A 22,552-nucleotide genomic window follows, 5' to 3' on the forward strand; every position below is an offset into this window, starting at 1 on the left:
TGCCTTCTCCAACACAGCACACTGGGGAGCTCCCCTCCACAGATATCTCTACTTCATGGGGCTTCACATTGCATAACGGGGATGGTCCAGGGTGTGCCCAGGAATTGTCATTCCAGGCACACGTCTCCTGGACAACCCTGAACTGGGGAGAGCCAGTGGGCCCTTTTCAGATGGTGAAACAGAAGTTCAGCCCTGCCACACCCTGGGGGTGGCAGAGCCTGCACCTTCCATTTACAACACCCATCAGCTAACCCAGTGTACACAGATGGTCAGCACTCCCACACGTCCTGTACATGCCCTGGCTCCTTGAGGGTGAGCCCTGCCAAACCCTACAAGGGCAGCGGCTCCATCAAGTTTGTGGAATGTCCGTGCTTTTAGGGTCCCATCCATTCAAAGATCTTTCAAGTAAAATGGGAATGGTATTTACCTATCTTTTCACCATCAAGTCAAAAGATCTTTGCTGTGAGATGGAGCGGGAGCCTTCATTTCTCAGCCCAACCAGATCCCCTCTGTGGGGATGGTGGGAGCTGCAGATGTCTGTGGAGAACATAATCAGGGGATATTTCAACTCAAAGAATAAACAGGTGTCTTAGTTATCAAGTGCTGCCGTAACAGAAATACCATAAGTGAGTGGCTTTAACGAACAGACATTTCTCACAGGTTAGGAAGCTATAAGTCTGAATTTAGGGTGCTAGCTCTAGGGGAAGACTGTCAGCTATAGGGAAGGTCCTTTTTTCAGCTTCTGCTCCTGGTTTCCTTGGTGATCATGTGGCCTGGCATCTATCATCCCCAATCTCTGCTTGCTTGCTTAATCTCTTTTATATCTCAAAAGAGATTAAGGCATACCCTACACTAATAACTGCCTCATTAATATAAGAGAAAAAACATTCCTAAATGGGATTATAACCACATGTATGTTGTTTGGTGCCCGTCCAGTCAGTTCCATCTCAAAAAAAAAAAAAAAAAACACTATCAGGGTACACATTCAATCCATCACAACCTAGTATATTTCAATGAGACGACCCCTTTTGGGGTTCCAAAGCCTGGCCTTGGCCAACATAACAGAGTTTAGGAGAGCCAACAGTGAAGTAGATGGTTCTGGTCACAAGTAACCTCGAGTAACAGAAATTCTCTTTGTCAGCATGTAGGTAAAACCAGACAAGGCATGTGTCTTCAGAAAGGGTGATGCATCTTTTAACCCCAGGAAGACTTAAAATGAAGTATAGAAAGGATTAAGAGAACCAAAACCATAGAATTAACGTTTTTGTGTAGAAATCTTTTTAATATTGGGCAATTTAGCCTAAAAGAATGACAGCTTTGTAACGCCCAGAACTTTACGACGTGTAGATGAACACTTGAGACCTGTCGTTTTGATACCTTACTATGTAATGCCCAGGATGGAAACATCTAAGATAATAACCTGAGTCACCATACAGTTTTAGACTCAGAAGGGTCTACAGTGGACAAAGCTGACCTGGGTACAGTGACACTGGAAAGGGTTTGAACTCACCAGGTTTGCAGTGGGACCCCGCATTACTCAAAGACCGCTTAGAAATGGCTGCTAAACTAAACTCCACTTCTAAGGGATTTACCTACCTGCAACACAGAATGAGCAGCAGATGTGTAGGGTGATCTTCGGAAGCTCGGTGAAGAACTGGAGTTTGGAATTTTCAATGGTAATTAATTATCTGTTACTAAAACAAATAAACCAGAACGCTTTTTTTCTGTTCTAATATGCATGCGAAAGCTGGAACAACGAATAAGGAAGACCGAAAAACTGACGACTCTGAATTACGGTGTTAGCAAAGAATATTGGATATACCATGGACTTCCAGAAGAATGAATAAATCTGTCTTGGAAGAAGTACAGCCAGAATGCTCCTTGGAAGCGAGGATGGTGAGACTTCATCACATTTACTTTAGACATGTTATCAGGAGGGACCAGTCCTTGGAGGGGAACATCATGCTTGGTAAAGTAGAGGGTCCGAGAAAAAGAGGAAGACCCTCAACAAGATGGATTGACATAGCGGCTGCAACAGTGGGCTCAAGCATAATAGTGATTGTGAGGGTAGCGCAGGACCAGGCAGCATTTCGTTCCACTGTATGTAGGGTTGCTATGACTCAGAACCAGGTCGATGGCACCCAACAAGAGTTTTTTCTGTGACGTGGAATGAGGGATATCATTGCTGATGTCAGATGGATTTGGCTGAAAGCAAAGAATACCAGAAAAATGTTTACCTGTGTTTTATCGACTATGCAAAGGCATTTGACTCTATGGATCATAACAAATTATGGATAACATTGTCAAGAATGAGAATTCCAGGACACTTAATTGTGCTCATGTGGAACCTGTACATAGACTAAGAGTCAAATGATGCAAACAGAACAAGGGGATACGGTGTGATTTAAAATCAGGAAAGGTGTACTTCACGATTGTATCATTTCACCATACTTATTCAATCTGTATGCTGAGCAAATAATCTGAGAAGCTAGACTATGTGAAAAAGAAAGGGGCATCAGGATTGGAGGAAGACTCATTAACAACCTGCAATACGCAGGTGACACAACCTTCCTTGCTGAAAGTGAAGAGGACCTGAAGCACTTACTGATGAAGATCAAAGACTACAGCCTTCAGTATGGATTACGCCTCAACATAAAGAAAACAAAAATCCTCACAACCAGACCAGTAAGCAACATCATGATAAACAGGAAAATACTGAAGTTGTCAAGGATTTCATTTTACCTGGATCCACAAACAATGCAAATGGAAGCAGCAATCAAGAAATCAAATGACAACCACTTCGGAAATCAATTTGGCGCTTCCTTAAAAAGCTAGAAGTAGAACTACCATATGATCCAGCAAACTAGATGGTGCCCAGCTACAACCAATGACTGCCCTGACAGGGAACACAACAGAGAACCCCTGAGGGAGCAGGAAAGCAGTGGGATGCAGACCCCAAATTCTCATAAAAAGACCAGATTTAATGGTCTGACTGATGCTGGAAGGACCCTGGTGGTCATGGCCCCCAGACCTTCTGTTGGCCCAGGACAGGAACCATTCCTGAAGCCAACTCTTCAGACAGGCATTGGACTGGACAATGGGTTGGAGAGGGATGCTGGTGAGGAGTGAGCTTCTTGGATCAGGTGGACACTTGAGACTATGTTGGCATCTCCTGCCTGGAGGGGAGATGAGAGGGTGGAGGGGGTTAGAAGCTGGCGAAATGGACAGGAAAAGAGAGAGTGGAGGGAGAGAGCTAGCTGTCTCATTAGGGGGAGAGTAATTGGGAGTATGTAGCAAGGTGTAGATGGGTTTTTGTGTGAGAGACTGACTTGATTTGTAAACTTTCACTTAAAGCACAATAAAAATTATTAAAAAAAATTTTAATTCAAAAAAGAAAAAAAAAGGCTAGAAATAGAACTACCATATGATCCAGCAACCCACTCCTCGGAATATATCTTAGACAAATAAGAGCCTTTACACAAACAGATAATTATATGCACACCCATGTTTATTGCATCACTGTTTACAATAGCAAAAAGATGGAAGCAACCAAGGTGCCCATCAATGGATGAATGGATAAATTATGGTATATTCACACAATGGAATGCTATGCATCAATAAAGAACAGTGAGGAATCTGTGAAACATTTCATAACATGGAGGAACCTGGAAGGTATTATGCTGAGTTGAGTGAAATTAGTCAGTTGCAAAAGGACAAATATTGTATAAGACCACTATTTTAAGAACTTGAGAAATTGTTTAAACTGAGAAGAAAACATTCTTTTGTAGTTAGGAGGGAGGGAAGGTGGGAAAGGGGTATTCACTAATTAGAAAGTAGGTAAGAACTACTTTAGGTGAAGGGAAAGACAACACCGAATACAGGGGAGGTTAGCACAATTGGACTAAACCAAAAGCAAAGAAGTTTCCTGAATAAACTGAATGCTTCGAAGGCCAGTGTAGCAGGGGCAGGGGTTTGGCGACCATGATTTCAAGGGATATCTAAGTCAATTGGCATAATAAAATCTATTAAGAAAACATTCTGCATCCCACTTTAAAGAGTGGCGTCTGGGGTCTTAAACGCTAGCAAGCAGCCATCTAAGATGCATCAATTGGTCTCAACCCACCTGGATCAAAGGAGAATGAAGAACACCAAGGACACAAGGTAATTATGAGCCCAAGAGACAGAAAGGGCCACATGAACCAGAGACTATATCATCCTGAGACCGGAAGAACTAGATGGTGCTCGGCTACAACCAATGACTGCCCTGACAGGGAACACAACAGAGAACTCCTGAGGGAGCAGGAAAGCAGTGGGATGCAGACCCCAAATTCTCATAAAAAGACCAGATTTAATGGTCTGACTGATACTGGAAGGACCCTGGTGGTCATGGCCCCCAGACCTTCTGTTGGCCCAGGACAGGAACCATTCCTGAAGCCAACTCTTCAGACATGGATTAGAGAGGGTTGGACAATGGGTTGGAGAGGGGTGCTGGTGAGGAGTGAGCTTCTTGGATCAGGGGGACACTTGAGACTATGTTGGCATCTCCTGCCTGGAGGGGAGATGAGAGGGTGTAGGGGGTTAGAAGCTGGCAAAATGGACACGAAAAGAGAGAGTGGAGGGAGAGAGCTAGCTGTCTCATTAGGGGGAGAGTAATTGGGAGTATGTAGCAAGGTGTATATGGGTTTTTGTGTGAGAGACTGACTTGATTTGTAAACTTTCACTTAAAGCACAATAAAAATTATTAAAAAAAAAATCAAATGACGTATCACACTGGGCAAATCTGCAGCAAAAGACCTCTTCAAAGTGTTTAAAAAGCAAAGATGTCACTTTGAGGACTAAGGAGCACCTGACCCAAACCATGGTATTTTCAATTGCCACATATGCATGCGAAAGCTGGACAACAAATAATGACGATAGAAGAAAAATTGATGCCTTCGAATTATGGTGTTGGCAAAGAATATTGAATAAACCATGAACTGCCAGGAGAACGAACAAATCTGTCTTGGAAGAAGTACAGCCAGAATGCTCCTTAGAACAAAAGATGGTGAGACTTTGTCTCATATACTTTGGGCATGTTATCAGGAGCAACCAGTCCCTGGAGAAGGTCATTATGCTTGATAAAGCTGAGGGTCAGCGAGAAAGAGGAAGACCCTCAAGAAGATGGATTGACACAGCGGCTGCAACAATGGGCTCAAACATTCCAAAGATTGCGAGGATGGCGCTGGACTGGGCAGTGTTTCATTCTGTTGTGCATAAGGTTGCTATGAGTCAGAATCGGCTTGATGGTACCTGACAAGTCTTTACTGTACCAAATACTGACTACTGAAATCCCTACATACACTCTAGTCTTTTCTATACCAATACTAACTACTGAAATCCCTAACAAACATGTACACACACACACACACACATACACACTCACACCTGGGCCAGCTCATGCAAGCAGGAATCTCTAAAAAGCCGGTCCTGTGAAGGGGTTAGTCTCAAGTTCAGAGTCAACACACCATATAATACAACTATGTATAAAAATGCTGGGATTTTATTTCCAAGTTGGCACATGTAGAAGGCACATGGGCGAATGGCTTTGGGACACTGGAAATAGCACTGGGGAGGAAGGTAGCTGATGTTTCCCTACCTCCACCCCCACCTAAGCACACTTGGGATAGGATGGGTGGCAGGGGACCCCACCCAGGGCCCTGAGGGTCCCACTGGCTCTGGATGAGAGCCTTGGGGGCAGCTACCCAGGTGCAGCCCCCTCCCCAGGGGTTAGGGCGCTGCCCAGCTCTGAAGTGCTTGGCAGTTCCTGCAACTGGGGGGACCAGCCCCCTGGGGAGGACCGGGGTCAGAGAGAGAAGAGCAGGATGAGGACCAGGAGAAGCACCCCCAGCAGTATCACGATGGCGCACCACTGCCGGCGGTCTGGGGGTGAGAGGATCAAAGGTCACAGAGGAGTGGGAGACCACCCAGGGCCCCCCAGGGGCCACCCCCAGGGGACTCACCACTTGTCATGTGGGATACTTTGGCCATCTTCCTGAGGACCCCGTCCATCCGGGACTGGGTGTGGTCTATCTCGTGACCAAAGGCATCCAGCATGCTGCCGAGACCAAGCTGGTGTTAGCCCCCAAAGGGCCCATGTGCACCAGAGTGGCTGAGGGCTCCCAGCCCACCCCCAGGGTCCTGGCCTCACATGCCCTGTTCGTCCAGCTCCTCCCCAACGCGGCTGGACATGTGTTTTAGGACCTGGATGCTCCCAGACACCATTTCAAGTTGTTGATCCTGTTGGTCCATGATCAGCTGCAAGGCAGAGGGGCAGGAGCTGCTGTGGGCAGGGACCCCTGAGCTGTCCGCAGGCTCCCCCAACCTGGGGCCCTGGCCACCTCCACAAACCTGCTGTGTGGCCTGCTGCTCCTCGATGTAGCGAGAAGAGGCTGAGACCACACTGGCATCCAGCAGGTCACTGGGTGACTTCAGGGTGGCTGACTTGCCCGCCAGCATCTGTGGGGACCAGACCACAGGCTCAGGGAGAGACACCCACCCACACAGGGACAGGTGTCGAGGCCAGATGGAGGATGTAACCCATCCACACAGTCTCTGGGCCAGGATGGCCTAGGCTCCAATTCCAATCACACCACTTACTAGCAGGTGGCCTTGGACATGTCACTTGACCTCCCTGTGCCTCAGTTTCCTCATCTATAAAATGGGGAGAACTATAATCCCTGCTTCCTGGGGTTCGAATAAGGATTTAAAGAATCAATCCATGGAAAGCTATTAGCACAGTGCCTCCACATAGTTAGTGCTCAATTAGTGTTGATTTTTATTAATATTTCATATTAATATTAATCCATGGAGGCAGATGGAGTCAGATAGCAGCAGACAGCCCTGGCTTAAATTCGGTTCCCACTGCTTACTAGGTGCACGCCCTCAGTCAAGTAGATCTCCTCTCTGTTCCTCAGTTCCTGCCTCCTAGGGCTGAGTGCAGGCGAGGTGCCAGCAAATCACTTAGCATGGGGTCTAGCATGGCCTAAATGTTCAATAAGGGAAATATTTACTATTATTGTATGAACATATGTATTTTTAAGTTTAGACTTTAATCCCCAAGGCAGCCCATCTGGAAGGCCTAGGGGCGCTTCTACAGATACCGAGCTGGTGTGAGTATCAGCCCCCCATTCTCCCACCCCCATGTGGGTTTATGATGGGTTAGAGAGAGACTGGTGGTTTGTAAGGTGCAAAGAATAGACACACAACACAGAGGGAAAAGGTGTCTAAACAGAGACAGCAGGGAAAACACACAGGGAGGGCATGAACAGCAGCACACAGATGGGGCAGGCACACCCCTGCAGAGACCTGGCCTGCATGTGGATGGCAGGCAGAAGCCAAGTGCACGCACTCAGACGGGTCAAGTGCATACACAGAGAGAAAAGGTGAGTACAGGCCCTGGAAACAGACACAGAGCAAGTGGGCATGTAAGTAGAAAGAACAGGAATATACACATAGGAGACAGGTGAACAAAACCCCCCCTTTCCCCGCCCCAGGAAATCAGCATACACCCACAGAAGGCGGGAGAGTACACTGAGCAAACATACACACACAAAGAGCGCTCAGGTGTGCACGGAAAGAGGAGGTAGGTACACAGGAGACCACTGCACAGAGAGGATGGGCATTGATGCAGAAGGGACAGGCGCGTGTATACACAGGAGGGGAGAGTCACCCAGAGAGACTCAGGTTGAGATGCCCGGCCAGAATGCCTTACCTCTTTATTATTCCTCTCCATGAAAGCTGTGGCAGCTGGGCTGACCAAATGGTCCCTCATTTGCTGGGGAGTGAAGGCAGAGAGATCAGAGAGTAAAGAATCCCCAGCTTCCCCAGGCTTACCACACAGGAGACCACTCCTCACCTGAACCGCCTCGCGCATCCGCTCCACGAACACCTTTCTCTCCTGCAGGTCCTCCGCTGGGAGCTTGAACTTGCCGGGGTTGGCCTCCACGATAGGTGGGCAGCAAGTCAAGGGTCAAGGCCAGAGCCAGACACTCCTTCCCTCCCCCAGCCCTCAACACCTCCCGGAGTTCAGCCTCCCGGAGGGCTGGATTCCATGCCATCTCCCATCCCCGCCAGGATATCGATGGTTTCCTCCAGGTCCTCGAGGTCCCACTCGATGCTGCGCAGGCCATTCCGCAGCTCATTGGTCGTCCAGTCTAGCTCTTCGCGTTCGATCGCCGCGCCCTCCTGCAGGAGCTCGCCCCAGCGCTGATACAACCCACGGGCCGTGTTCACTGCCTTCTGCACCTCGCTGCAGGCAAAGGCACAGAGGGTGCAGCTGGGGCAGGTGGCCCTCCCGCCCGCCCACCCCTACTGCGCCCCCAAACGTGGGTGGGTTCTGGGGACCCCTTGCCGGGCCCCTCCCCCTCGGCCACGGGGCGACCCCGACCTAGCACCCAGATGGCCGCGCCCGGACTGCCTGGCACGCTGTGGCCAGGGCCCCAGGCACTGGTTGGCAGGGGATCGAGCACCCTCTGCCCACCCTGTCCCTGTCACTCACCCTCGGACTACAAAAAAAGGGTCTTCGAAAGACATGTCACCCACCCACCCACCCCCAGGCGGAGCCCCCTCCCCTCTTCGCCTTGCTCGCTCCCTCCCTCCCAGCAGAGAAAAACGCACCGCCCACCACGCCTCCGTCACGTGACCCAAGCCACACTGGAGAGCAGGGCCGCCAGAGGAGAAAGAAAGGCCTTGGAAGTCCGAACTGTGGAAACTTCCGCCCTTTCTCGGCCACTCTGTCTGCCATTTTTGTTGTGGGCAGACACGGCTTCCTGTCCACATGCCCGCCCCCTCCCATCCGCGTACCCGACCGTGGGCGGGCACCTTTCTAGTTCCGGCTAGTTGTGTTCGAGTCCCAACCCCTTGGACTGTTGCTGCGCATCCTCAGTTACCCTTCTGGGCCATGTGAATAAATAATAATAGCCTTCCTTAACTCAGGAGTTCATTCCATTCGTAGATCCTCTTAACGGACTCCACGCGCCAGGACCATGCTGGTCCCCGGAGAAAAGGGTGTCCCGGATCCCATACTGGGAGGTCGCCCTAGCCCAGGGTCCATAGTGGCATGGTCGGGAAGGAATGGGAGGAGAGATGACCGTTCTGTGGGGCCTTCCGTGGCATTTTCTTCTCTTTTTCCTGCGGAGGAGGGGCGGGGTGGCTGTGAGTGGGAGTCAGCGAAGATGTTCCGGGGGGAGCTCACCTTCGAGACCGTGTGGGGAGTGGGGGCTTCTCTGTAACCTCGGAGTGTTTCTAAGTGCGAGCCTGGGGGTCGCGGGGCATGGTGGCTCTGAGGAGGGTTTCCAGAGGAGTCTGCTGCGGATGGGGTCTCCCTTGGGAAGGGGCCAGTAATGTCTGGGGAGGGACTCAAGAGCGTTGTCCCCTGTGTAACAGGCGCATTGTGTGGGCCCTACGGTAAGGCCCTTTTCGGGGGAAGCCATTGCCTGAGCTGGGGGCTTGGGGAGATCGTTGTGGGATCTCGCTCTAGACGGTGGGCGGGATGTCTGAGGGAGTCCTCGGAGGGTCGCCTCTGTGTCAGTCACTAAGTGGGGTCTCAGACATACAGCTGAGCTGGGGCTGTCATTGTGGGGTCTCCTGGTGGAGGGAGAGGGGATGGGGACGTCCTCAGAAGGTCGTTGCACTGTGTTTGGATCGCTAAATGGAGTCAATTTTTGGAGAAGCCTTTAGGGAGAAATAATTGTTGAGTCCCCATGTTGGGGGGAGCGGGAGCGCGAGGGTGCTCGAAGGGTGCATGGGAGGGTCGTTTTTTTGGGGGACAGGAATAACCTGGGAGGGGACTATGTCAGGGAAATAACTGTGGGGTAACCGCGGGGGACAGGGATGAGGTTTCTGCGATCCCTGAGGTCGCCCTTCCCCGCGGACGGCGCGCTTTCCCGAAAAGGCGCCATCCCTTCCCGGCCCCCAGAGCGAAGGAAGCGAAATTGTCCTCCCCCTTCCCCCTGGCTCCTCTGGATGCAGGGCCGGAAGCAGCGAGCTCCAGCAGGCCCCGGCTGCCCCAGAGAGGGGGTAAAGAGGGGGCGTGTCCGGAGCCCAAGGCTCCGCCCCGTCCCGCCCGGAAGTAGCCCACCTCCGTCTAAGGAGAACCCGGCTCCTGTCTTTATATGGGCAGCCGGAAGCGGCTTGCGCGCCGGCCTGCGTCACTACTTCCAAATATACCATAGTAGTGGAAGTCCTCAGGTTCCAGTGGCGGGAAAGCTCTGCTGTCCACACGGAAGAGGCGGGGCCTCCCTTTAAAGGGCACGTACCGCGAATGAATGGAGCTACTTGGACAATATTTTGTGTGCTTTTTGTAAGGAACTGGAATGAATGGAGCTACTTGGACAATATTTTATGTGCTTTTTGTAAGGAACTGGAATTAGGTTTTATTTTTTTCCTTAAAAGTAGGTTTTCTTGGCGGGACGGAGCATAGTGCAGGGTGGGGGCCAATGTTTTTTATCTTTTTTTCCTGCGTTGCTGAGTTTCCAGCCCTTCCACCCCGCTTCCCGGGGAGGGGGGCAGAGGCGGAGCACCGCCGAGGCGTCGTGGGCGGCAGACACGTGCTTACAGGGACTCAGAGGCTGGGTCCGCTAACTTATGAACGCCAAGCCTACATTGGCGCTCGTGTTGCGAGGAAACGGGGGAGGCTCCGTGTGGAGTGCGGAAACGGCAGGCAGCTTGGGCCGCGCCCGGGGCGTCTGCAGACATCCGCCGCCCGCAGGGTGGGCAACTTCGCCCTGGAGCCGAGCCAGCGCAGCCGCCTTCCCGTCTACAATCAGGGGCGGAGTAAGGAGAGCTGGTGGACACTTTAGATAGAAGAGGTGGAGGCCCCAGTGGTTCCCTTTCACTGCAATGGCTCATTTATTCATTTAGCAAATAGTCTCCGCCTCGGTTTTCCTCCCTGAAGAAGGTAGGTACAACAGTACCCTCCTCGGGATGGAGGTGAGGAATCAATGAGACAATGATGAAAGGAAAGTGCTTAGCAGTGCCTGGCATTTAGTAAGCACTTAAATGTTAGTATCCTTGTTATTGAATCAGCAAACACCAGTTAGGTACCTGGAAAATGCCAGGAACTGTATCCACTGGGGATGCACCGGCTTGAGCACTGGTCTTCCCCGGTGCAAAGGGAAACTCCGCCTACGACCTGCCGAGGCCTCCAGACGCGAGCACGTGGGTGCGCCCTGAGACCCACTCACGACCACCCCTCTCCTGGGCCTGCACGTGGCTGCACCGGCGAGGCCCTGAAAAAGGGGAACACCTCGAGATCTCAGCGTGGAGGACGCTCCCCATCTCGGTTCCCCCCCGCTCGGTAAATCCCATCCTGTCACTTTAAGGAGTCTCTCTCCCCTGGCGCGGTGGAAAGCCCGGATGCAGCCCTCTGATTGGGCGGGGTGTCTCCGTGATGTCATTGAGTATATAAAAGGGTCAGGGTGGCAGCCGCCCCGGCAGAACGTCCTCGCAGTGTCACGGCGTGGGTTGGGTATACGGAGAAAGGCGTGAGCGAACGCGTTGACCGCAGTACACCTCCAGTCTGTCCAGCCCGGGAGTCTCCTCCGCTTTCACCCCCGCCGTCGAGCCGCAATGGAGGTGCAGAAGGAGGCGCAACGCATCATGACCCTGTCGGTGTGGAAGATGTACCATTCGCGTATGCAGCGCGGTGGTCTGCGGCTGCACCGGAGTCTGCAGCTGTCGCTGGTCATGCGCAGCGCCCGGGAGCTCTACCTCTCCGCCAAAGTGGAGGCTCACGAGCCCGAGATGCCCTTGCCGACCGGCCGCTCGCCTGACCCTCGTCTGCATCCGCCACGGGAACCGGAAGCCGCAGCCCAGGCAGCGCCCCCCGACGGTGAGCCGCCCTCCCCGGAGCCCATGGACACCCAGGAGACGCCGAGGGCCGAGGAGACCCCTTCCCGCTGCAGCCCGCGCCCCGCCAAAGCCGGCCGCAAGCGGCGGAGTAGCAGCCTGAGCGACAGCGGGGACACCGGACTAGTCCCGAGCAAGAAAGCCCGACTGGAAGAAGAGGAGGCAAAGGAGACGCCTTCGGAGGTCCCCGATCGCCTGCAGCCCCCTCCGGCGCAAGCGGAGGGCGCTTTCCCCAACCTGGCGCGGGTCCTACAGAGGCGCTTCTCAGGCCTCCTGAACTGCAACCCTGCTGCGCCCCCGACGGCGCCTCCAGCGTGCGAGGCGAAGCCGGCCTGCCGCCCGGCTGACAACATGTTGAATGTGCTCGTGCGGGCAGTGGTGGCCTTCTGAGGGCCCGAGTGGCGAGACCGGAGCCCAGAACGCAGGCCGAGCCGTCGGCCGGTGTGCGCGGACCGAGGCGAGGCTCCCCCTCCCTGGGGTGTGCCCGCGGAAACCGTAAAGGGGAGCCGCCGCCCGGGCTGCGGAGAGGCCCGGAGAGGGACTCTGCCCCCCGGGAGCCGTTGCCAGCTGTGCGCAGCGGCGGCGCGGAGGAGCTGGGGACGCGGGCGCCTACCGCTGAGACCTGCCGCGTCCACAGGTGCTGTTTTAACGGACTGGAACTCGGACCTTTCTCTCTCCTGGGACTGGGAAAAAGGGAAAGGGAGAAGTAGTTATTTCCTCAGGGTCGGATGTGAATTTTTTTTTTTTTTAAACCGGATCTATGCTGCCCATTCAAGATTTCTCAGTAGGGGGTCTTTACGTTTCAACCTCAAAATTCCAGGCACTTCCCTTCCCCCTCCCTGACATACTTGTGCACGCGGTCATCGTTGCGTCATGGGGCAGACGTAAGGCGCTTCCTGTTGCCTTGCGTGGGTGTGGGGCCCAGGAGGAGGGTCTAGGGTGTGGGCCTGGCGGGGGAGTGGGAGGAGGGCCGCCTGAGTCACGTCGCCCCGAGCGTTATGGGTTACTACCTGGGCTCCTGTGCCTTTGAGTGGGGACGGGGGCCGATCTCATTACAGATGAAAATTGTTCTCATCTGGGGCATTAGTGGTGGGGACTACGTTCTCAGACACTCGGACACAATCCACCCACACGTTCCTGGTCTGAATCACGAAAGGGTGGGGCGTGCAGAGCAGCTGTAGAGCTGAGCTGCGACCACTTGCTGGTGAGCCTTGGCTCCCGTTTTGGGAGGCGGGATTCTTGCCAGGGTCTTTTCCGAGGGTCTGTTTACCTTTCCTGTGGTGGATTCTGTTTAACTCCATCTACCTGGCGTTTTGTTAGAAACGTCAGATTGGAAAATAAAGACCATTTGAGTAAAGTTTGCTGCTTCTCTTTCTTCCCTGGCGGGGGAGGCGGAGGATTAGGGGTCAGGGGCTGGCGGGCTGGCGCGCTGGGGCCCCAGGAACCGGTCTGACTGGTTACCACGTGGGCGGGAGGGAGCTGGGCCCCTTTTCTTTGCCACAGCACTTGCCTGGAGTTCCACTCGGGCTCCCCGCTGGCCCCCAGATTGGAAGACTATCTCAAACTTCCCCTACAACTCCAGGATGGGGAAAAGAGTGCTTTCCGAGTTCAACGTTTGGGGGGAAACTGCTGGGTACCGTGCCCCAAGCCGGTTTGGGGGACCACACTTCTTGTTGGGGGGATTTGGAAAAATGGCATATCTTTCCTCCCCGTCCTGACCTACTGAATCGACTCTGGCAGTGGTCCAAAGGCCTGCTGTGGGCCAGAGCAGGTGCGCTTCAGAGCGAGTCCCTCACCCAGCAGTCTGAACCTATTCCTGACGGTATAACTGTAGCTCAGACAGGGAGGTGGCGCTCCCAGCCTCAGTTTCACTTGTAAAACGGACCTCTAAAGACCTTCCCGGCTAGGCTTTAGGATTAGAAATGTCCGTGGGAGGCCTAGTTATTATTATTTTTTAGCTACCGCATGAGAAAACCCTCTCGTTTCCCCAATTCTCCCTTAGAAGAAGGGCTATAGGCGTTACTCCAGGGCAAGGCGGGGATCCGTCCGGAGGACAAAGGGGCCGCAGGTGGTGGGAGTGGAGACAGCGCCTCCGGGAAAGACCGCCCCGCCCCCCCACGGCAGAGCCGCCGGCCTCCCGCGACCGGAGGGACCTGACCCCGAGGCCGAGGGCAGAGGAAGAGGGGGCGGGCCCGTCCCGGAACACCCGCCCGGCCCCCTCGGGCCCCAGGCTCTCCTGCCCTGTCTACCCACCCTATTCCCTCCTTTCTGCCAGCCCCACGCTCTCCTGGCCCTGACCGCGAGTCGCAGCCTGCAGCCCCATAACGGACAAGGGCGGGGCGCCCTCCCAGTCCTGACACGAAGGAGAATCTGGCCAAGCTCGCCTCCACTGTCCCCTGAGTTCTTCCCGGTGCAACATGGGAGCCTTTGGCGCCACCCACGGCTTTTCCCAACTCACAACTCCCCAGTGGGACGTGAGGGGCGGGAGCCCCATGCCCTTAAGTGGCTCAGTGCTTTCGCGACGGAGCAACTCCCCCGCGGGCCTGGCCCGGCCCCAGGAAGTCCCTGCGGCCGAGCAGGGGGCCTCGGCGGGTATCCTGTTGCAGGAACCGCCAGGCCCTTCCTTCCGCGGGAAGTGGCTCAGCGGACCCCCACCCCCGACCAGGCAGCCGAGGGACTTCCGGTGCCTGACGGGGGCGGAGCGAGGGCGGAGCGGGGGGGTGGGGGGAGGAGGCCTGGAGACGCTCGGGGGCGGGGGACTCGACGGGAGTAAGTGCGCGGGCACGGACACATACACACACACACGCACCCACACGCATACACACGCACACACCGTTAAAATAACCCCCTACCATACACACACACCCTTAAGATATCCCCCTACCCAAGACCCCATTTTCACCCACAGGAATAGGTAAAATTAAGAAGTCATGACCACGTCTGACGAACATGAGGTCTAAGATTTTCATGTGATGAGTGGGCAGGCGGTCTGAAGGGTAATGAATTGGACAATACTTGTGAAAACCGGAAATGTCACCAATTTCAGAGCCAGCGATTGTTCAGGGAGCCTCAGGTCGGGACCTGGAGGTTCCAGAAGGGTGCTCGTTGCAGTGCTGTGTGAAATAGGGAAAAATTGGAAACCACCTACATGCACACCAAAAATGGGCTCCTCCAGTAGAATGTGGACTCTCCATGGCTACTCCCCAGGGGACAAAAGTCGAAACCAGACAGATGTCCGTGGGCCAACACAGGAAGCTCAGAACCATCAGGCCGAGGGACAAAGGCCAGCTGCAGAAGTTGAGGGGTAAAAGTTGTGGGGTAAGGAGCATAAATTCCACAACCAGACTGCTGGCTCCTCTCCCAACTGATCTACCTGCTTGCTCCCTGGCCTTCAGCAAGGCCCTGCACTTCTGCTCAGCTCAGTTTCTCTGTCTGTAAAATGGGAGCAGTAATAGTCTCTGTCTTAAGTTTCTTGTGAGGATTAAATGCATGTCAAGTGCTTAGCACAGTGCCCTGCACACAGAAAGTGCTATGTGGGTTATCATTTTATTGTTATAATTCAAGGTGATAACAGTGCCGGACATTGAAAAGCACATGTAGCAATACAAGTAAGCATACGTGCATGTAAAAGTGTGTGCGGAGGTGGTATTAAGCCCAGAGAGCTGGAAGAATAGTTCTTGTCTCCAGTCGCTCAGTGTCTGCCAGGGCCAGCCTCCTCTCCCAGCCCCAGATTTTATATAATCCCAGTGATTTCTTAGCAGAAGCATTTAACAGGGCTGATTCTTCCCTCCCCAAGACCGCACCCTCTCTTTGGTTTCTTCCCACCTCACCAGTGGCCCCTTCTCAATCTCATTATTGGTTTCTTCTTCATGGCCAGACTTCTTTAACAATGGAGGGTGAGACCCTCCCTCTTGGTGCCTCATTCAATCTTAGGACTCTAAATGCCGTATCTACTCTATGCAGACTCCCAGAAATCCCCTTGTAGTGCACATGGCTAATGCACTTGGCTGCTCACCGAAAGGTTGGAAGTTTGATTTCACCCAGAGGAGCCTTGGAAGAAAGGCCTGGTAATCTCCTTCTGAGAAATCAGCCACTGAAAACCCTGTAGAGCACAGTTCTACTCTGAGACACCAGTCATAACTGACTCCATGACAACTGGAAAAAAAAACACTGACTCTCAAATTAGCTCTCCAGCCTGGACCTCCCCGCTGGCCTGCCACCTCTCCTTGTGGGGGATCTGAGGTATCCAAGTGTAAGAGTGCTCTTCGTTGCCACTCCACTGCAGTGAGCGGTAATGCCAGCCGTCCAATGGAAGGATCCTCCTCGGCTCCCTCTTTTATTCTCTCACGTCTCACCCAGGAGCAGGTGGTGTCACCTCCATCTTTTGTCTCCTTTCACACCTGCCCACGTTTCCCTTTCCCACCTTCCCGGCTCCCAGCTTGGTTGGTTTGAGCTTCCAACATCTCTCACCTGGACTAGCCTCCTCCTTGACCCCCACCCCCACATCCTCCACCTCATGGAGTCTACATAGCAGCCTCACAGATCTTATAAAACAAACTGGATCCACACTGGCCTTCTTTCTGCTTAGAGAACAGGTCAAGTGTGATCCAACCTCAGGGCCTTTGCACTTGCTGTGCCTTCTGCCTGGAAAACTTCTCCCAGACACCCACCAATTCTCACTTTCTTCAGGTTTCTGCTGAAATGTCTCCTCCTCAGGGAGGCCTTCTTTGGCTGCTACGTGATCTAAAATAGTGTCCCTCTCTATCACTCTGCTTCCTTATGCTACTTCAAGTGTCCTTAGAGCACTGGTCACCATCTGAAATGATATATTACTGTTCCACTTAGCAGCTGCTCCCCCATTCAAATGCCAGTTCCATGAATGTCCAGCCCAGGCCTGAATGAGTGAATGGGGTTGTCTTCAGTAAGCAGGGGCTAAGTGTTTTTTTTTTTTTTTAAGTGTTTAGTACTTATTATATCATTTAATCGATGGCTTCTCACAGCTCTTAGAATTTTCCAAACTTCAGACGGTCGAGTCAGAATTTTTGCTATATCTTTGCAACAACCGTGGCATCCATGGGTGGTACAAATAAGTAATGCACTTGGCTGCTAACCAAAAAGTTGGAGGTTTGAGTCTACCCAGAGGCACTTTGGAAGAATGGCCTGACGATCTATTTCTGGAAAAACCAGCCATTGAAAACCTTGGGGAACACAGTTCTACTCTGACACACATGAGTCGGAATTAACTGGTGTAACAACTGTACTATTAGTTACCTAATATTTTTCTTTAATTTAACCCACTCACCATATTTAGAAGGTAACAGTTTAAAAAAATTACTTGGGAAACAAAACAATGTCTTAAAATCCTGCAGAAGCAGTAGCCAGTGTGAGACTTTTCCCACAGTTCCAGAGTCAGGAAAATTCTGCTCTTATGATTATGGGAAAGGACCTGCATGACCGAGGCTGGCCATCTCTGGCCTGTGTTTGCATCACCCTTCTGCCACACTGACCTCATATTTGTTACTATCTTCTCGGCCTAGAACTCTTTCCCCTCTCCTGTTCACCTAGTTAATTCAGCTCAGGGTCAAATCCTCCGAGGAAGTTCCTTAACTGCCCCTCACCTTGGTCCAAGGCCCCCATATTTATTGGCATTCGGATCAAGAGCTTTTTTCCCCCTAGGACTTGTCGCAACTGCAATTTTACGTTGTTTCTGACTTTATTTGCCTCCTAGCCTTTGACCTCTGAGGGCAGGGGCAGGGGCCGGGGCAGAGCAGGTGCGCACGAAGTGGTTTGTGAATGATGCATTGGCAACTGTCCTGCGAGATAGGTCCTCTTAACGTCCACTTCCTACAGTCGGGACACTGAGGCCCAGAGAGGATCGCCTTGCAGGAAAGGAAGGAGAGAGCTCTTAGTCATGTCCTCAATTCCGAGGTCTCCTCCCGTCCCGTGGGGCAGGCCACAAGGGACTGGCGCCCCAGTTTTGCCCCCCTCCCCAGCTGGGAAAGGGCCGGGTCGCGGTCGGGACCTGTCCAGTAGCAGCTGCCAAGACTGGCTTCGCTGGTTCTAAGAACCTGGGCGAGGCACACCCGCCCGAGGAAGAACGCCCACAGGCCTTGGCCCCGTAGCTAGCCGAACGGGGCGGGACTGGGTCTTCGCTAGGAAAATTGAGTCTGAGGCCGGGCGCTTGGTGCTAAGTAGGTGGTGGGCAGGGCGGAGCGATCAGGTGTCAATCACACGGGGCGGAGCATACAAATTACCCCTCCCCCTCGCTCTCCCCACCCCCCACCCACCCACCTACCCCCGCGCGCTGCAGCTTGCGACTTGAAGAACCCCGGGTTTCCTCCTTGTCCAGGACCACGCCTCTCGCCCCCCAACCCGTCTCTTCCGGATTCCGTCCAGCTCCTCCGCGCGTGACTCCGCCCCCTCCCCTTCCTCGCTACCCTTAGCAGCGCAAGTCCTAGGCCACAGGGGCCTGACTTAGCGAAGACAGAGGTGGAGGTGGTGTGAAGCGCGCCTGGCAGGGTCTGTTCCAGCGTCTGCCCAGCGGAGGCAGCGGGTCAGCGCGGAATCAAGTAAATGGCGGAGAAAGCGGAAGGGAAATGAGGCTTGCCAGAGTTTGTGACTCACGCTACCCATCCTTGGCCTGGAGGCTGCTGAAGCCCCCCGACGTGTCCAGCGGAGCCGAGATCTCCCCATGGTTGTGTCCAGAAGAGTCCAGACCTCTCACACCTGTGTCCAGAGGCCCAGAGATTCTCCACAGTTGTGTCTAGGGGTGCTCAGACTTCACACCTGTGTCCAGGGGAGCCGAGCTCCCCCCACGTTTCTGTCTAGAGAGCTCAAAACCCACCCCCGCTGCTGTGTTGGGGGGAAGCTCTAAACAGGGGATTTCATATATTTCCCGAGGCTTACCCTAGGGGCTTATCCCTCCCACCTTTGTGTTAAGAGGGGTTGTTAGTTGCAGTAGAGTCCGATTCTAACTCATGGCGACCCCGGATGTGTGCGAAGTGGAACTGGGCTCCACAGGGTTTTCAAGGCTGTGACCGTTCAGAAACAGATTGCCAGTCGTTTCTTCCAAGGCTTCTCTGGGTGGGTTCCAACCGCCAACCTTATGTTGAGCGCTTAACCGTTTACACTACCCGGGGATTCCAAGGGGAGCTTGAGTCACCCCAAATTTGTTTTCGGGCGAGCTAAACCCCGGACTGAGGACCTCCATGTCCTTGTCCAGACCTGAAGTTGCCTTTACCTAGCTCTCTGCTTGGCCTTCTCGGCAGAAATCCCCTTGGGCCCCAGCCCTGCCGCCCCCCTTCCAGCCTCCTGGCCCACTTGGCCTCGGATCAACCTCCCCCAGCCCAGCACATTGTTGGCTCAGTTAAGGAATCATTTCGGCAGTCACTGTCCCCCCAACCAGCCCGCACCAAGGTGGCTAGCGAGGCTCCCTGGGGTCCTGTCTTCCCCGCCTGCCACCCGGCTGGCACCAATTAATTTCCTCCTCAGCCTGTCCACCCACATCTGGTTGCCAGCTGCTCGTCCTCGCCCTGCCCGCCCCCGGAGAATTACTAACAGCTCTCCACCTCCCTCCGCTCCCGCCCCATTATTTCGACCGCCGCGGAAGCACACGGCTCCCACCTCAGCTGCTAATCAAAAAAAGTCGGGTATGGAGCGGGTTGGAGTGTGAAACTTTCTGACCACGGATGCACGTGCGTGCGTGCGTGTGTGCGCGCGGGTTGGGGTGAGGCGGTCGGAGATCAAAGTCCTTCTGGTTTCCAGATGGGAGCTGCGGGTATGGCTGCCCACCCCCTCTCCTCGGAAACCTCCCGAGAGCCAAGGCGTCGGCGGCCGCTGTGCCTCCGCCAGCACCGCCTGGCCGGTTTCCTTTTTCCTCTGCTCGCTCTACCGACGGGCTGGCCTGCAGCCTGGAGTCCGGCCGGGCCCCTTTGAAGCGGCTTCCCGGAGGGTCCTGGACGAGGGGGAGGGGACGGCCCGGAGAACAATGGCGCATCTGTGGCTGGGGGACGCCCAGGCGCTTCCTGTTAACTCTTCCCTCGGGGTGCAGCTACGGGCCGATACTGCGGCCACGCCAATCTTTTGGGGGGCGTAGGGGTTTACAGAGCAGGCATCCGGCAGCTCTCTTTCTCCTGCCTCAAGTCTTGCTTGTGAAAGTGATTGATGGGGAAACAGTAAGGCGAAAGCAGACCTTCCCCTCTTCGGTGGAGTCACGCCCTGTCCCTTTGCCCCTCAGGCTGAGGGCGTGGCCAGCGGAAAACAGCCTCCTGGCCAGCTCTGAGAGCTTCGGGGCTGCCTCCCAGGCTGGTTACACCAGAATCTCTAGGGGTCGGGGGTGCGGTGGGGCAGGAGACCCAGGCGTCCCAGGTGGATTTAAAGTGCAGTTTTTTTAAGATTGCGAGCCACTGTTCCAGCTGCTCAGCCGAAGTCTCGCACCCTAAGCTAGTTCCTTCGGCAGCCTGGGCCTCAGTTTCCCTGGGCTTGGGAAATTTTTCTAAGGGTGAATGGTAGCCCAGGGCGGTACAGGGGCTAGTGGAGGGGCAGAGAGCCTTGGAAACGGTTTGCTCCTCCTCGGAGCCCTGGGAAAACATGTTGTGCTAATTGAGGCTTCACGGACTTCCCTGTTTACTGAGCCAGTCTGAGAATTGCCCTTAGGTCCCTTGAGTCCCGTCCCATGAGCCGGTCCCACTCTTAATTCCTAAGGCTCCAAGGGACCCAGCACCCCCTGGGGGCTTCAGGTCAGTTATCAACAGATCACACTCCCTCTTGCAGTTAAGAGCCAACAACTGATGCTTAATAAGGAGCCAGTGCTCGACTCTGCAAAGCAGCTCACCCCTGACATAAGCCTAGGTCATGATTCAAGCAGGCACTTTCCTTTGACCCACTTTACGGATGAGGAAACGGCAGCACAGACCGATTAAGTAACTTGCTCAGGGTCACACATCTAGTAAAGCAAATCCATTGTTTCTTTTCCTTTCCAGATTTGGGGAGGCAGGGACTTTTGTCCTGGGGGGAGGGGCTTATACCTGCTCTTGTCTCCCAATCACAGAGCAACACCCCAGGTCACCCGCCACGCCCCCAGGCTGCTCTTGCTCTCCTTGGGGCAGGGCTGAGTGCCACCAGCCTCTCTCCTATGAGTTTTAAAACCCACTTGCTGGGTGCCTTTGTAGCATCTTTCTTCCCCCTTCCTCCAAGTATAAACATCCCGAGGGGCCAATTTGTGCACGCTCAGCCCAGGGTCTAGACGTGGACAAAGTTTTTTGCCGTCATTATATACTGAACAAAAACACATGGCTAGACTGGAAAAGCTGCTACCGTCCCCCATCTGCGCTGGGGCGCAGGACCTGCCCCCTGGCTGAAAACCACCCCCTGGCTGAGTGACCCAGAAATGTCTCATGGCTTCGCCCTTTAGACCCAAGGCTGGGGAGGGACAAGGGGCGTTTTAGAGGCTAGAGAGACCTGGCTTGGCCCTGAGGCTGGGGCCCCTCCCAGGCCCCCTCCCTCCGCCAACCCTTCTGGAATGAGCTTGCTCTGGCTTTTCACCACTGGGAAGGCTGAAGCAAGCCTGCAATGACTCACTGCCTGGTCCCTGCTGGCTGCAGCTCTCAGACATGGAGTGGGGGCTCTTGGGACCCTTTTCCTCTCAGATTGTGTCCTGGGAAAGGCAGCACAAATCAGGTCTGCAGTACTGCGTTCCAAATATTGCCCAGCTCATTATCACCACAGCAGCTTTATAAACAGATACTGGAATGTTCACAATGCCAGCCAGTTGTTTTGGGAGAGGAATTCCCTTCTGAGAGGGCTGGGTAAGAAGTCCCCAGTTCGGAAGGAGAAAGTGAGGCTGCAGGAGAGAGCTGCACTGGGACCTCCAAGTCCTTTTCCTCAGCAAGTGGGTCTCTCAGGAGCTGGAGAGGCCACCAGTCGGAGTGGTGGTTGGGGGGAGCTTGCAGGGGAGGGAGCTGTTGTGGGGCCCTGAGAATTCTCTGGAGGCCCTTGGGCTGCCTTCCTCCTTGTTTCCCAGCTTCCTCCTTCGTTTCTCCTCCGTATCTCTTTCCCAGGACTTTCTGTACTTCCCTGGGGTGCACACAAGTTGCCCAACTACCCAGTGGTTCCACTGTGACTAAAGCCAGCCCTGTCCCTGAGGGTTGGGAGGTTCTTGTCCTTTTCACCTCCACAGCCACATGCCTTAAGTATGGGCCTGGTGGGCAGGGCTGAGCTTCTGGTCAGACCAGATGGCCAGGCTCAGTTTGCTCAACAAGCTGCAGTCTCCCACAGGGGACACACAGGGCTCCTGGGAGTTACCTCCCCCACTCTCCAGCTAGGGTCAATGATGGTTCAGTGGTAGAATTCTCGCCTTTCATTTGGAAGACCTGGGTTTGATTCTCGGCCAACACACCTCGTGCGTAGCCATCACCCATCTGGCTTGTTGCTGATGTTGTGGGGAAAAAAAATTAATAACAGATATCTTACTTGAGTTTAAAGGATATCTCTTACCGATGAGCCCAAAATTTACAGTAAAAGCCTGGCCCCCCAAACACCTGTGAGCCTTTTTTTTTTTTCCTGCCAGGAACTGCTAAAGCCCTTTGCAGAATTTTTTTTTGTGGCCTTAAAAAAAACAAACCAGACCTGTTACCATCAACTCGATTTTGACTCAAAGCAACCCTGT

The 22,552-nt window shown here is 53.8% G+C and overlaps 2 protein-coding genes across 3 annotated transcripts; one reads left to right on the plus strand and one right to left on the minus strand.

The window, feature by feature from the left end:
- Nucleotides 1–5,521: 5,521 nt before the first annotated feature.
- STX10 (syntaxin 10) lies at nt 5,522–8,571 on the minus strand. 2 transcript variants are annotated; one of them, XR_007516475.1, is made up of 8 exons: nt 8,537–8,571; nt 8,118–8,287; nt 7,895–7,989; nt 7,751–7,813; nt 6,388–6,495; nt 6,192–6,294; nt 6,000–6,094; nt 5,522–5,919 (listed from the first exon to the last, which is right to left on the minus strand). XR_007516475.1 is itself a non-coding variant. In XM_049877087.1 (8 exons), exons 1-8 carry the CDS (start codon nt 8,569–8,571, stop codon nt 5,843–5,845), a joined length of 750 nt encoding a protein of 249 aa, XP_049733044.1. In that variant the 3' UTR covers nt 5,522–5,842. The 2 variants fall into 2 exon arrangements, 1 of the variants encoding a protein (XP_049733044.1); XM_049877087.1 differs by having other exon boundaries at nt 6,188–6,294.
- A 2,890-nt stretch (nt 8,572–11,461) lies between these two features.
- IER2 (immediate early response 2) lies at nt 11,462–13,251 on the plus strand. The gene has a single exon (XM_049877088.1). The coding sequence runs from the start codon at nt 11,608–11,610 to the stop codon at nt 12,274–12,276; it is 669 nt and encodes a 222-aa protein (XP_049733045.1). The 5' UTR covers nt 11,462–11,607; the 3' UTR covers nt 12,277–13,251.
- Nucleotides 13,252–22,552: the final 9,301 nt, after the last annotated feature.

This window comes from Elephas maximus, chromosome 3 (genome assembly GCF_024166365.1).
Source record: "Elephas maximus indicus isolate mEleMax1 chromosome 3, mEleMax1 primary haplotype, whole genome shotgun sequence".
Classification (NCBI taxonomy): Eukaryota; Metazoa; Chordata; class Mammalia; order Proboscidea; family Elephantidae; genus Elephas; species Elephas maximus.